The 16104-nt window shown below is 45.0% G+C and overlaps 1 protein-coding gene across 2 annotated transcripts in view; it reads left to right on the forward strand.

Moving 5' to 3' along the window:
• TTC39A (tetratricopeptide repeat domain 39A) overlaps positions 1–16104 on the forward strand; it is a 721538-nt gene that overhangs the window by 659684 nt on the left and 45750 nt on the right. For both annotated transcript variants that reach the window (XM_085602648.1, XM_085602649.1), the window contains exon 15: positions 14580–14691. In XM_085602648.1, the coding sequence (XP_085458774.1) occupies positions 14580–14691 (112 nt within the window). The remainder of the gene's footprint in view (positions 1–14579; positions 14692–16104) is intronic.

Below are 16104 nucleotides of genomic sequence, written 5' to 3' on the forward strand. Positions count from 1 at the left end.
TTGTGTAGCCTCCCAGTAAGTTCTTCTTGTCTACCTTACTGTGATATCACAGAAACAGTCTAATTTAATAAAAATGGTTTTAAAATTAGTATAGCCCAAATAATTCAAATATTTGCTCATACTCCGTGATAGTCCACTCGTCAATAATGATTGCATTCACTGCGGACTCTAAGCACAGAAACTTTTATAAGAGTGTGTGCACATGAAATAAAGAGCCTTACCTCCTCAATGTACTATGTGCCACGTTAAAATATAAATTCTTAAAAGATGGAAATACAGGTCTTTTTGCCCCCAGAAGTTCAGTGGTTCATGGTTCTCTGATTCTACCTCCTTACGGTAATGTTTGTAGCGTCTTTTGGTCTTTTTCTTGTTGTAAGAATGGCCCAGTCTGGCCCCAGTTATTGTCTGTATGTTTTCCACCGGCACAGGCAGTGAAACGCGGGTGGAAGGGGCTAGTTGTGCCTGTGATTTACGATGAACGGAGTGGAAGTTGTCACACTAGAAAGAGCGAGGTCAGGCTCGCTGGCCAGCCATTGGAGGACTTTCAACAAACCTCTCCTCTCCCCAAATTGTCCCCCCGCCTCCCAAGTCATAATTCTGTAATGATCTGGTGACGTCATCCGAAGTCATCCTGAAGTATGCCTATTGGACGAAATATTTCAATAAAATGACTCTAGATTCATGGCTAAAACTCCCCCAGGATGATGTTCTGATGACTTCTGCTGAAAGCCTGCGATGATCTCCAGTAGCGCAGCATTAGCCCACTGAGGCCCAGCGGTGCGGGGGGGGGGGGGGAGGGGAAGATTTGTAGGCCGAGCTCCAGCGAGCCCCCTTGGGCACTGTGCGCGGGATCGCGGGGGCCGGGACATGAGAGTTCCTGACAGGGCGGGGGGCCCCCCTCAAGTTTACGCCACTGATGATCTCCTACTACTCCAAAGACCATATTACTGAAGCCCCCTGAGGGCACAACGGGCGTTTGCACCCGCTTTGCACGCCCCCGGGGATTTTTGATATTATAGAATGGGCCGCAGACGCTTACGCATCCCCTTCTGTAATATCCATAGCGCTAGCGCCAGGGCACAAGTCCTAAAAAAAGAAGTGGGGGGACTCTCCAAGGTAGGCGTGGTCACAGGAAGTGACATCACGACAGGAAGTGACATCACGGCAGGAAGTGACATCACGACAGGAAGTGACATCACGACAGGAAGTGACATCACGTGTAAGGCAGATCTATCCTTTGCATATATTGCAACAAAAGTAGAATTAGTGTGTTGAAAAAAGCAGAAGAAAAGCACATACTAGAAACTACAATAGTGATTATCAAAACTATACAATTTATTACGCTACCTAGAACACGACATTTACATTTATTAACAAGTAGAATACACTGACCATGAGAGAAAAAAATGCAAGGTGCACACTTACAGTTAAAGCCTTATACTCTCTACATCTGTTATTTCAGACATTATGGGACATGTTATATTGCCACAGGATGTCTGGCCATGGAAAAATGTGAGACAGCTTATAGCATTGTAAGCTATCAATTAAAAAACGACCATGCTTCCGCATATCTTTTATTGTGCTGGGCTGTAGGATCAACCTTTCTAGATTGATTATCATCTGCATGACGATGAGCAATCAACCACCTGTTCACATATGGCACTGGATTCCAAAGAGGAAGAGGAGGACCCATGAGGTTGATGAGCATTAATGATGAAAGGCGTCCGATACCAAGGCAGTTTCGTATGGGTGACATTACCAAGTTCATTGTGCTGAAACCCCTTTCGCAGTCACTTGAACTCACAGGAAGTGTGTTTATCGCCCTCAAAACAGGTTGCAGTTGCTCTGGAATGTCATTACCACCATTATCAATATAGTCTCTGAAGCCTTCAGATACGCCTTTGTAATTAAGACAGAATCTCCTGCACAGGTTTTGTAGTTTCTCCTCACCTTCAAACCATGGGCTCTCAATGTCATATGGCCACTTCTGTGGGTTGAGAACATCTATCTCTGAGGTAAGAGTTAAAAATTCATCTGTCCGAGAGGATGTGGCCGACCTATTGCTTGCAGACTGCGCATACAACCTAGAACGCAAGTTATCTGCTAGATTCTGATAAAACTGGGGAAGGTTTATTTTGACCTGCCCACGTGAGTCCTCACAGCTGATTGCCACTCCTCTAAATAAGCCACTCTCAATAGCTTTTTCAGCCTCCTTCCTGTGTGTCCCTGGAAACTCCTTAAGCTTTTCAATCGCCCTTACTGAACGATTGATGAGCTGGTAAGCTCGTGGCAGAGTCACTTCATCCCTTTGAAGTGCTTCCGACAGTGTCCCAATCTCATGAACTGCATCTGCAACACCAGCTAGATTGAGCACAAAATCGGAAGATGTCAGAATTCTATTCAGCCCGCTGAAAGTAGACCGGTGTTTGGCATCACGAGAAGTACTTAAACTGGCCTGAACAAAATGCTGGTGAAGGGCTGGGTATGACTCCCACACTGCTCGTATTGCCCTTTTGCTAGAAGCAATCCACCGGATTGAAAATACTCGCCCAATTTTCAAAATTGCAATCTCTAGCTCTTTTGCACATGCAGAAAGTTCCCGCTGATTTTTGGGAGACTGGTGGTACACAGCATACAGTTTTTCAAAAAATGATGCAAGGTGCTTAAGGCCTGGCACTGTATCAACGGTGTCCGCTACACTGAGCTCAAGCCGGTGGCATAGACAGTGCCATTTTACAAGTCGAGGGTATTTAGAACATAGCCTCTCCAAAACACCAGAGTTTCTCCCAAGCATTACACTGGCACCATCACTGCACACCCCTATCCAATTGTCAGCAAGGAACGTGTTGGAAAACCCATGTTTTTCCAGACATTTCAAGAGTGAGGACTCAATGCACTCTGCATCGCCCCTAGGCAACTCAAGCAAGTCAAGGAAAAAGGTTAGGGGCTCTTTTCCATTGAATGCAGCACGAACATAAATAATTAAAACAGTCAATGAAGAATGGGTTGTTGACTCATCAATATAAACAGATATTTTTGGAGCCTGTTCAACAATGCCTATGCAAAGCTTTCTCCGCATTTCCTCAGCAATGCAATCAGTTATCTGTGCTGCAGTGAATTCGCTGTGTAGAATCGAGCCCATATCTGACTGATTAGCAACCTGCAAAGCTACTAGACCTGGAAAGTCTGAAAAGGGGCGATTATTTTTTGCACAAAAGTAAAGAGTGCGAAACACCTTAACCGTTGAAGCATGAAAATGCCTCTGCTGCTCCAGGAACGTTGACGGCAGTACCTCCTTCTTGGATGCATCTTGGATAGCACATGCATTACAATGTGCTTCAGAAAGTTTATGCTTATGAATTTTTTTCCGCAGTGAGCCTAACTGGCTAGCTTTTGTTGGGCCAGATGCAGCAATGCTCCCAGTGACCCATTCTCTTGACAAACCCACACCCTGTGATGCTCCAAGTAGCTTAACCTCACTGCATATGTTGCAGCCAAGGCGGCCATTTTCACAACTTAGCCATGTATACTTTTCTTTAAATTGAGCCCACTGATTGTGGTCCCAACACTCTGGCAAGGTGGTATCCCTTTCAAAAGTGGTGCCCACATCTTGAATCTTTGTTGAAGAGTCTTCCAGTGGAGAAGGTGGAATCGATCCTTGGCTTGACATCAATTTCTCCGAATCTTGTGCAGGTACATCTTTCAAGCACGCACCGGGTTGTACTAGGCTACTTTCCGAATCAAACCGCGATCTCTTATTCGCATTCACAAAGAAATCCATTATGCTGGATTTGCGTTTGCTTATTTCTGTAGAAAGCAGAAAGCATTGGGTCAGTTTTATATTTTGCATCTGTCACTCATTCACTGATGGTTGGCGAGGAGAAAAAATTGCTTGGCAAAAATGTTTTCCGTATTACTTTTGGCACGTAGCTAAATGTTTGTGGCGGTATTATAATAAAAAAGAGAACGTCACAAAATGCCCTTTTAAAACAGAAAAATTCCCTCAATTCGCAGAAAGCGTTGGGTCAGTTTTATTTTTTGCATTTGTCACTCATATTCACTGATGGTTGGCGAGGAGAAACATTTGAAAAATCGCTTGGCAAAAATATTTTCCGTATTACTTTTGGCACCTAGCTAAATGTTTGTGGCCCAATGAGCCACCCATCCTGGTCTGTGGTGGTATTATAATAAAAAAAAAGAGAGAAAGTCACAAAATGCCCTTTTAAAAACAGAAAAATTCCCTCAATTCGCAATTGATGATCTTCGATTTTACCGGTGTGATATTGCTCATTTTGTTTTCCATGTCATGTATGAACATTACATTAAAAAGATTTGTGGTCATAAATGAACAAAACATTTTCTGCCAAGGAGTATTCGCGCTTTTTACCTCTCTTGGCTACCACTGTTGCAGCATCCGTGTTCGGGGTACAAGGTAAAGTTTGCGGTCTGGCAGCAGCTGGCTGGGTCAATTCCTGGTGATCTGTGTTGTGTCCTGGGTGAGCATGGGACCCAACGCGGCCCTGTTGTGCTGCAGGATGAACCATTGCAGGTGTGAGCAGGACAAATGCAAGGCAGGGAGATCTTTTGAATAGGATGGCTCCCAAGATACTGTAAGCTGTAGTGTAAAAGAGATTCCACATTAGGCAACTGTCAAAATGTTCATAGTTGAAGGAATGGTGAGTCACCGCCAGTCATTCCTTACAAACGATTCTGAGGCATTCCATAGATGTACATCAAGCTTGAGCACCCACATTTTTATATTTGAAGAGGTTAAAGCGCTTTTGGATGTTGGCGACACAGCAGTTTGCCTTTAATGAATGCATGGTGACCTTTCAAAAGTGATCATTTTGAACCCTCAACTTAGAAACATCCATGCTTCCTTGCCCGAACGACAAGCACAAAATAAAAATGGAGAAATACAGATAAAATGGGCACAAGAAAATAGAGCCGTCGTTAATCTGAAAAATCATTGAGAAAGCAGTGTGCACCAACTTTTTACTTTCAAGCAGCCCGGGACAATTCCGGCCACTTCTTTGCAATGCAATAGGTCTTGCAATTTGCAAGACTTTAAGCTATTAGTATTCTAAATAACAATGCCTTTTCTTTATGTTTTAAAACCCAAAGCATAAATAAAAGACATTGTCATTTATAATTCCAATAGCTCACATTTGTGTGAATGCGAGCCCTATTGCATTGCAAATGCTTGTTTCTTTAGAATGCGAGCCCTATTGCATTGCAAATGCTTGTTTCTTTAGAATGCTTTCTCCCGGACTTTTTTTTGTAATTCACCCCACCAAGATTGGCGTCTTCCATTTTAGAACAATACATGAAATGTGAAAAGAAAAAATAGCTGCCACATCTTTACACGTAAGTGCTCTTGTGTTTTTGTTGCTAGTGTTGCATATCAGCAAACAATCATATTTTTTCTTTTTGCCGATGCAGAAAAGCATTAGCAAAAAGTATTGCCAGTGCCAAAAGGCTGAGTGATGCAAAGTGTAACACTGAGAAGTGAATTCGATATGTGATCTTGCAATCTTAAAATAAATATCTGTGTTGTTCATAAAGCACGAGTTCGTGTTTCTAGGGGCTCCCAATATGTGAGATAGGGAAACTAATGCCAGAAATAAAGATTTGCCTAAGGCCACAATAAGTTTGGACAAGCATGGAAGAGGGGTTTAAACCCCAGGTTTGCTGCTTCCAAAGTCAGCATTGTAACCATTGCATCACATCCCTTTTTTATGTATGTATGGAGCCTTCCAAATTACTCTGGGTTCTAGAACAAGCTCAGCTGAAATTTCTAGAACTGCATTTTTAGTTTACCGTTTCCTGTGTGTTTAACATATATAGTGCAGTGTTACTGTTTCAAAGGTTTTTGCTGCTGTTATATTTGTTTACGCCTGACCCCGCCACCCCCTCAAATACCTGGGTGCTCTGCTTCTGTTTTCTTCATCATTGTATTCATAAATTATACATTCTGCTAACATACATTATAGAGCGTTTGCTAAGGCAGTCGATATCATTTCACGGGGTTTGCAATAGCCTAACACAGTTTCACGCCTTTTAACCAGTAAAACAGGATGAAAGACTGAGTCGCCTCTACCGAGATACAAACTGGTGTGCAAACTTGTATTTACAAAGGAATCTCTGCAACAGGCGCTTAACCGACTGAGCTGCCGCAATTACATGCATCCATTCCATTTGGTAATGCACCTGTTGGTTGCAGCCGCTGTTTTTTTACACTTTCTAAAATACACCCACTTTAATTAAAGGAGCTTAGCTGCTAGCGTGGAAGATACCTTGTCAAGGGGGGGCTATCAACACGGGTGCTGAATACTAGGGTAGCATGAGTAAGATAACATATCATCATGACTACATATGGGCAGTTATACCTTGGTAAACATACGAGACACAACAGCAGTATGTTGGAACTAAAATATTGTCTGACAGAAATGCTGTGCCTTCAACATCATTTATAGAAATATCATCAAAATGGAATTAATAATAGAAATCTACAGCCAATGAGTCAATATTTTTATTTTAAGAGCAGGGGAGGGTGGATATGCCCGTTGGTCCTCGCGTACCGACAATGTGTGTGGCACAGAGACCCAAGTACCTTTACGGACACCAGTGGTGGGGTTCAATGTAGATGTGAGCGGGAACACTGGCCATTCATGTGCTTGGCGCGCTTACTTAGCAAGCCCCTGAATTGAGACTAGAGGGTGGGCAGAGAAGGTGCTGTGTATTGTACTGTATCTGTATTTACTGACCCTGACAAGGTGCTGACGCGCTTTACAGCGAGAAGCATGCTACTCTGGAATCCAAGAGTTTAGTGGCAGGCTGTCCCAGGGGGCACACCTCATGGTATCTTAAGCTTCCGTACTAAGGGTGCAGCAACAAGGCTGCCACTCCAGCCCAGAGCCGACAGTGAGGCATCCTTCACAGAGGGCTGGAGAGACCCCCTTACATTCCAGCTGCCCACGTGAGTAGACATCTACACCCCCCAGACGTGTCTTTCCCAGGCCCCCACCCTCTCATCCGTACACCGTCTTCTCTGGAGCCTAGATGAGGAGGGGCTTGAGCTAGTAACGTCACAGTTGTACATCTGGCCCAATATCTTTTACTCATGTTTTATGGAGTGGAGTGGAGTGGATGTATGTGATGTGGAGTGGAATTATGTGAGTTGGATTAGAATTGTTAGTTGTGGAATTGTGTGGCATATAATTGTGCGGTTTGAAGTGGATGTGTGTAGTGGAATTATGTGGCATGGTGTGCAGTGGAATCAAGTGGATAGTAATTATGTGGTTTTAAGTGTATTGGAGTTATATGGAGTGGGATTGTGTGTCATGGAGTGTTAATATGTGAAATTGTATTTTGTGTTGTGTAGTGGCATGTTGTGGAGTTCCCATGAGGCACAGGGTCAAGACTAGATTGCATATGAACTGGGGTGGCATGGTGAGCAAAAGAATGATAGATTTAACCCAGAGCTCTTGACTGGGGGTAAATGTTTTGATTTGTTCTGCATTCCGGCCATCAATTATGTGTCGATTGGAATTATATGGCATGATGTGGAGTTTATTTATGTGGATTGTTGCTATGTGGCATCAAATGAACTTAAAAGCTACGTTGCTTTTCAAATACCAGCAAAGCAGTTGTAAAAATGCGAAAATGTAAATAAGAATGAGGACTGCCTTTCATCCCATTGAAACGCACATAATTAATTCAATAAAAAATTACCTTTTTGTGCATTTATATTGCACCCGAAGCATGTGTGGGACAATGTTAGGGACTCTACTTGCGAAGCAGATATGGGGAACCTACGAAGGGTGAGAGCAGATGTGAAAATGGTACTGGTGAGAGGAGTTTAGTTTAGACCTGGAAGCTGCGTGTGTGCAAAGAAAGCAGACACTTGTTAACGTTGATTTGCACACAACCGCGAAATCAAACAAAAAATTAATTTTACCTTCCAGCAAACGTAATAAAACTAACAAAACAATATGCTGCGATTCCAATATAAACACACAGAAAAGGCTGCTTCTAAAAATAGATTTATAAAAAGCAGTAAGGCAAACTCAAAAGAAAATTAAAATTAAAAAAACACAACCTCAAAAGAAGAATCACAAGCGAAGACTGTCTGGGGACATCGCGCACCGCCGCTGCAGCGCTATTAACGCCCCCGCGCTGGCTCTAGGGGCGTAATTGCCGGCACTTTAGTGCAAAGGCCAAAATAAATCATTCACAGACGCCGGCCGGCCACTTGTCACCAGACCCCCGGGGTCCCAGGCCCTGCAGGAAGGCAGCAATGCACTGTAATCCTAGCTGAAAGTACATCTAAATGCACACATAGTACTTACTCGAGTGACGAGTCAAATTAAATCCGTAGCAGCAGGCGAGGCCGGGAGAGGGCAGCAGGCGAGGGCGGGAGGGGGCACCAGGCGAGGGCGGGAGGGGGCACCAGGCGAGGGCGGGAAAGGGCAGCAGGCGAGGCCGGGAGGGGGCACCGCACCAGGCGAGGGCGGGAGGGGGCACCAGGTGAGGGCGGGAGGGGGCACCAGGCGAGCGAGGCCGGGACTGGAGAGGGCAGCAGGCGAGGCCGGAAGTCTGGTGCAGGAAGCGGCGGCAGGTCAGGCAGCAGGCAAAGGGGTCACGTAACGTCACTCGCTCCAAAAAAGCAAAGGAGCTCATTGAAGGAAAGCGCGAAAAATAAAGGGCATGTTGCGGGTGGGCGGGACTGCCGAGTTGCAGACCCACCCATTCATTGGGTGAGGTCGGAATCGGATCCTTGGCGTCTATTGGGTACCCTGCCAACGGTGCACCTGGTAGGTGCAGGGGCGTGGTAATCGGCGTGCTTGGACCCGGAAATGGTTCGTTTACTTTGTGCCTCGGCCTCCCGTTTTGTAAGGTATGAATGGACGGCGCGGTTTTGAATTAGCAGGGTGGACGGCGTCCACCCTGAAAAACCCGCGGAAATAAGTGGGGGGATGCCGTCCACCCGCGTGGTACCCCGACTCGTGCCCTGGCTAGCGCACATAAAGGGTCATCGCTATCAGCAGAGAGCGTTCCCTCATTTGCGGGAATTTCTTTTCCTCTACGCCCACTCCGTATTACAGGTGCAGATGCAAAGAGCGGTCAGTGGGCACACTCACAGTGCGCCACGTAAAAGGTGGTACACTGTCAGTGCGCCGCCTGATAGCAGCCCTCTGGAGGGGGAGAAGGATGTACCTTGGACCCCACAGACATCCCCTTGCAGGTGGGTGCAGTCACTCACTGCACCCTCCTGCAATGGGATCTCTAATCCCCCTTAACGTGCAGCCGAGTTGCTGCCTGCATTGTGAAACACGGAGCTGCTTCAAAGCAGCCACTCCATTTTTCACATGAATACGCTGCCCTGGGGGCAGCGTGAGTTCGTGACTGCCCTGGGGGCAGCGCATTCATCCTAATTTTTTTTTGTTTAAATGTTTTATTAGAGGTTTCATAAACAAAAGTCGACATTCACATTTGTCATTCCATATTACTACATTTTCTCTGTTTGGACATCTGATACAATGCACGTAATCATATAGTACCTGCTCTTGCTTAACAACTGCTTGCTTATTGCATTTGCCAGTATCTCATGAGGACTCTGCATAACTCTCTCGTTCTTCGCTAGTGTCCCGCGTTGAGCTCAGGTCTATGCCGATCGTGTGCTTATCCAAGCATCTATGTGGTGTTCTACTAACTTCGGAGGCGGGTAATAACGTGAGGGACAAAGAAAAACGAACAGGTGGCACTATAACCTGATTGGAGCGACACCCGATCCCCCACCCAGCGTGCTTATCTGCTACTTATGTTCTGGAACGCGTCGGCGCGCATGCAGATGTGTACTGTGAACGTCTCTCAGGTGTGTCTGCGTCGGTGTTCTGTTTGCCCTGGAAATCTCTCAAGGTTAAGTCCCAGTGTGTTGGAATTGGGAGCTCGCGGAGTCCTATTGTGTCATCCCAGTGCAATGTTACACTTTTCGCCTTGGCCCATTCGTACAATGAGTGCTGCCAGGCAAGTACCTGATGGGGCTCGGCGGATTTCCACCTTTTTGTGATCATCCACTTTGCCGCTATCATTCCTGGGACGATAAAACGGGAGGTCACCCTGTGACACTTACTTCTACAATACAGATGTACGATACAGGCCTCCCACTCAAAGGGGAGTGTGCGCTCCGTGCATTTGGTCACGGCCTCTACTACAGCACTCCGGTATCCCTGTAGGTGCGGACAGTCCCACAGCACTATGTAGCAAGTTCGCGTCTGCAAGACAGCAGCGCATGCAAAATACATATTCATTTTGGCCGGTGAAAGGTACGCCCTTTGTACAATGTAGTACTGTATGTATTAGCCTGAAACGCATGTTCCCAGGGATGCTGGTTAGGCTCTCCAGTACAGCCTCCCACTCCTTGTCTGTAAATGGTCTGTGTCGATCTTCTTCCCACCACTGTCACAGTGGTGATAACGTTATCGAGGGGTGGTGCCTAAGTGAGGCTGCAAACCACTTCGTAAGGTGCCTACCTTGCCCCATGACGTGTAAATATTGGATTGTTAGATGCGTCGGAGGCCATTAATCATGTCGCCCCATTGGCTAGTTAAGGCCCCCAATATCGAGCGATGTAACAGAAGTTGTCCCAGATGCAACCCTTCTTCACCTATCAGTGTGTCATACGGCACTAGGACGCCCTTCTGTATAAGTCCCCCACATCATGGATCCCCACTGCTCCCCATTGACGTAGTTCCATTGCCATAGCGAGTGTATGCCTTCTGTGTGTGCCCAGTAACGGCAGAGCAGGCGTGTATGGCTTCACGTTTCTTGTGATATATAAGGACCTGCAGTAGCAGAGATACGCCGTGTCAAGCAGCATGGGAGGCGGAGTTTTCCCCTTCACACAAGGATGAAATTACTTGGTGAGGGCATTAAAGGACCAAGCCAGGTGAAGGTGGCCATGTCTGACAAGTTGCGTCTGGCTAGCCACCGGACCACCCATTGCAGCTGCGCGGCGAGGTAGTATTGTTCCATGTTAGGTAATGCCAGGCCACCCCGGTCAGTAGGTAAGTATAACTTTTTGATGGCTACTCGACAACGGGAATTCCCCCCTAGGAAGTCCCTGATGGTGCATTCCAATGCACGAAAGAGGAGGGGGGGATGTGTTAAGGTAAATTAGTGAAGTAACACAGAAGTCTTGGCAGTACCACCATTTCAATGAACGCCACCTGTCCCATGACCGTTAATGGGAGCATGCTCCAAAAAGACATCTGGGACCTGATAGACGTTACCGCTCTGTCTAGGTTGCCGTCCGCGACGTCCGCAGTTTGATGATAAATCCGCACCCCTAGATAGCGAAAGGTGTCTTCTCACCACTCAATACAAGTTCCGTTGAGCATGTATATAGGGTCTTGGGCCGTACAATCAAAGAGGTATAGGCAGGATTTTGTTGCGTTCACTTTCAGCTCCGACAGGGCTGCAAAGTCTCCTAGAATGTGCACTAACGAAGGGGGAACTTCCCTGACGCTCCTGATATATATAAGCAAGTCACCTGCAGACAATAACATTGTATGCAACCCGTCCACTTGTGGAATGCCCCATTCTATTCCCCTCTGTCGAATAGCCTCCAAGCACATTCATCCTAATACGGGACAGTTTACTTGTTTGCGCCGGGCGCACCTGTTAAAAGGTGCGCCCGGCGCAAATAAGGAAAATGCGGTGCATGTATGACACGGCCCCAGGAATACTAAGTGACAACTTCAGGATGAGAATGGATTACTCCTGGATGATTCCAGGACAACTTTAGTATGAACGAGGATTGCGTTGGGCTGATTTCATGATTGCTTTAGGATGGGTGCAAATTAGTTCTGGGTGTTTTCAAGACAACTTCAGGACAAGCTTGAATTACTTAGGATGATTTCGTGTCAACTGCACAATAAGTGTAGATTACTTCAGGAGTTGCTGGGGATTATTCCTGAAAGATTAAATGTTTGCAACGGTTGATTTACTTTTTGAAGTTTGTGTTGTACAAGAACACATTCTGCAAATATCACTTCCTATTCAAGGTTCCTCGTTCATAATTCAGGATCCCACATTTGCTGGTAAGTAAATACTAGGGAGGTTACTGGCTCCATGCCAACAGTGGTATTGTGGTGGGATAAAACGCGTTAGACACTGGTAAAAAAATGCATCTGCAATAAAATTAGGTGCATGCAAAAGAGTCAAATATTCTCCATTCAAAATGCATCTTGGAACTTGTATCACTATACCATCCTCCTTGGATCTTTCCATCATGGGGGGGTGCAAGCTATTAACTGAAGGTTTTTGTTTTCAAATATGGCGACTTTCTGGGGCAAAAGACTGGAAAAAACGGATTAAAATGAAATACATCGTAAATGATGTGTGAACATTAGATTTAAGTAAGTAGGCACTTGGCCCCCAAAGTACCCGTGACACTGCACAAAATAATACCATTAGCAAGTATATAAAGAATCATTGAAGAAACAAACTGCAATGTGTAGTTCCACAATCTGAGATGTCTTTGTCCTCTTTGAGCACTGCAGGTTTTTGAGGCATGCTCCCTCCTCATGCTCTCCAAGAAGGACTCGCTGTTTACCTCGCACAAAGATTTCACATATCTGAAAAATAACAAAAGAATACATTAGTTGCTTGTTTCAAACACGTTATCTTACATTTTTATAGAAGTAGTCCACTTTCAAAAAGAGCAAAGGAAAACCCTACACTGTGCAGTGTGCAGCATGAGATTATATGGTTATGGTACACTCTACAGAAGTGCTCCTTTTTATGTTTCAAACTGCTTTTCTTCATAAAAAACTGAAAATTGGAGGTTTCAAGCTTTGTCAAATATGGACACATAGTGTGAACTTTAAAATGTAATGGTCAAGGGAGCAAGGAAGACAAGTGGGCTAAATTACAGACGAAGAGAAGATGAAGGCTGAGAAAGCAACTCTTTAGATTCCTAGAATTACAAGCACCATGTATCGCCTGAGGCGTATGCAGCTGCTCCTCACACCCATGTGGGCACTTTAGTTTGACAAAAGGGGCAACAGACACTTGTGCAGCTCCTTCTGTGACATGGGCACTGCCAGTGCTATCTTAAGTTGGCATATCCTTATTTGAATCAGGGTGTGCCTCTGCACCCAAACCTCATTATGGACATCAGAGCAGAGGCAAAGAGGCCATCAGGAGGCACACTCTAACATGCCTCCCTCTGAATGGGCATCCCATTGGATACCCCAGACACCCCCTGCAAGTGGGTGCAGTCATTCACTGCGCCTGCCTGAAGGGGGATCTCTGTTCTCTGTTTGAAGTGCTGGCCAGATGCTGCTTTCACTGAAGCAGCTGTTTGAAATGGCTGCTCTGCCTTTCACTAAACTGCTGCACTGGAAGCTGTGCATGATATCTAATAGGATGCACTGTCCCTGTTTGCACCTGGTACACCTCATTAAAGGTGTCTAATGCTGCCGCAGATGTGGCCTTCGGCTCAAACAAGATGGGTAGCTGCAGTGCTTCAAATGGAAATATAGAAGTGCTGGTACTCATGTTCAGAGTACCTGTTTGCTCCTGGGAAGTGCCGGCACTCTCCCATTAAATGTATTGCAGCAATGGTGAGAAGTGCAGGTACTCAGTACTGGACAGTACCTGCCCATTTAAAGCACTGGGTATCTGAGGAAAATCTGGTATTAAACTGTGCCTGTTAAACATGGCTCTGTCAGACATAAGTCAACACTTTATAGGGGCTACATCCAAGTGCTAAGAAGAGGTTCCCTATTTAGAGAATACAAGGATCTTGTCAAATTAGGGGGGAAGTTGTGCCCCCTCAAAGAGGTTTCTGTCACCCAGATTTCTGGTGTGAGCTTTACGTGTGAGACCAGAGAGGCTTTTGTCATTTATGTATGTTATTGTTTTTCAACAACAATATACATGTTTGGTCTGAAACAGTTTCACCGGAAGCATTTGGCATGTTTTAGCAATTAACGCATCGATCCATCAAGAGGCTGTTTTGGTTAAAAGAGAATTTACTATGAAAAAACCTTCATCTTGTTGGGCTGCCTTAACATCTTCAAACATGCAATTGTGTTACTTTACACTTAACAGGGGTAGTTTGGGATTAGTGATTGATTGACAGCTATACACAGCATAAGTAATGATGATCAAAAACTGGTGAGTTTGTTCCAAAACTCTACTGGCAATGAATACATTCAGATTCTAACAGAGAAAAATACTGTAGAAAATTAAAAAATAAAGCAAGTCACCGTTTGCGCCTTTAATAATCCATTGCATGGAAGAAGTTGTGATGGGTGCATTGAGTCGGCCATAGTAAGACACTTCCACAACATTGACTCATCGCTCTGTTACCCACTGGATGTCTTCGCTCCAGGAATCCTGCGGCTCTCACCATCCTCCTCCATTATTATTTCTGGTCTTTGCAGTGGTCTCTTTCAGAGAAATCTCCAATTAAAAAAGTATAGAACTCGTCAGAAAAGTAACAATACAAATTTGAATGCCGCATTCCCGCCACTAATATTTGCCCCACCCTTCCCGCTCTCTTGCAGGAAATGATGTACATATGGAATGGTTACGCAGTGATTGGCAAACATCGCGACCTGACAGAGCGTATGCTGGAGGTCCTAAACGAGGCGGAAGCCGCCCTGCATCAAGCCCCAGGTAAGGAGCCCCCCGCTCCAGCTTCATGCACACAGCGGTTTGATTTCATTCCAATTTGCAGAATAAGCAATAAAAGTAATTTGTTTTTTATACAGCGTTTCATACCACACTTCTACTATTCTTAACATGGTGTAAATAATGTGTTTATATTGCCCAGTGTAATGTTACTTAGTATGCCGACCTCGGAAAGAAGGAAGGTGGGTTGGCCTAGCCATTCAAGTTTGCGACCTGCAGATCCCCGCCTGTCTCTGCAGTGTGCATTTAAGACATTCTGCCAGTTAATAGCCCTCAATGTGTGGCTTATTGGTCCTTTGGCTAGTTTTGTATGTTTTGAAATATATTGCAAGACATCCTGCAATAGGTCAGCATTTGCACTCTGATTTCTTAGACCTTTCATAAGCAGGTAACATAAAATATTTCCAGGCATAGTAAGTCCCCTCCCGTCCTTGGAAATTTGTGTGATTCAGTCAAGACCTCTGTTTTAGGATTGCTGTGTTTAAAAAAAAATATTTTGGCAGAATGAAGATAAAATATTTTAAACATTAGGGATATAACTGAGGTATGCCTGTGAGCCAATTTTTGACTTAAAGAGTCAATAAATGCATCTCTGAAAGACAGCAATACTTAAAAAGTTATTTTATATCCATACGCATTTCCAAAAGTACAATAAATCTAGGACGTTGGTATGTGGAACAGTCCCCGATGTTACCCAAATGAGTAGTACAGATATGTAAGGACGGTATTAGATTTATCCAAATATTAGCCCTAAATCTAGAGTGTAGAAGAATGACAACTATGTGGAGAAACCTACAGTAGAATTATATATCTTGTGATGAACACAGTCATATATTTGTTCATTTAGTTAACTGAGATTTGGGGTGTAACTCCAGCGTAGACCTGGGAATCCTGTGCAGTCTGCCCTCTTGCAGGAATCATCCAAGTCAGTCAACCTAAGTGGATGCTAACTCTAAGCGAGGGTTCCCGACATATCTACCATTTCCAATAGTGCTGGTGTTTAGATATTAACTTCCTCAGTGCGGATGTGCAAGCATTATGCCATGTTCTTCAAAAACCTTTGCTCAGGTATGGGTATGGTATTGTTGTTAAGCACCCTGGTTATCTTCTGACTTCAGGTCTATTTTCTGACTTTAGGTCTCGTGTGACTGATGGTTAAGATGTGTTTCAGGAGGACTGCCAAGGCCTCTGTCTTTAAGAGTTGGGGGTAAAGAGGCTCTGGCTCTGATCTTGAGAGCCTGGCTAGACACACATCAGGCTGCAGACCAGGATTCCATGAAAGCAGAACTATGGCAAATAGAATGAAGTGGCACCAACTTCATGTGAAGCCAACTTGTTTAAGAAGCTGCAGGAGACCGTGCGCATGCATGATTCATCACGAGGAGGTCCTTACGGATG

Source organism: Triturus cristatus, chromosome 4_2 (genome assembly GCF_964204655.1).
Source record: "Triturus cristatus chromosome 4_2, aTriCri1.1, whole genome shotgun sequence".
NCBI classification, from domain to species: Eukaryota; Metazoa; Chordata; class Amphibia; order Caudata; family Salamandridae; genus Triturus; species Triturus cristatus.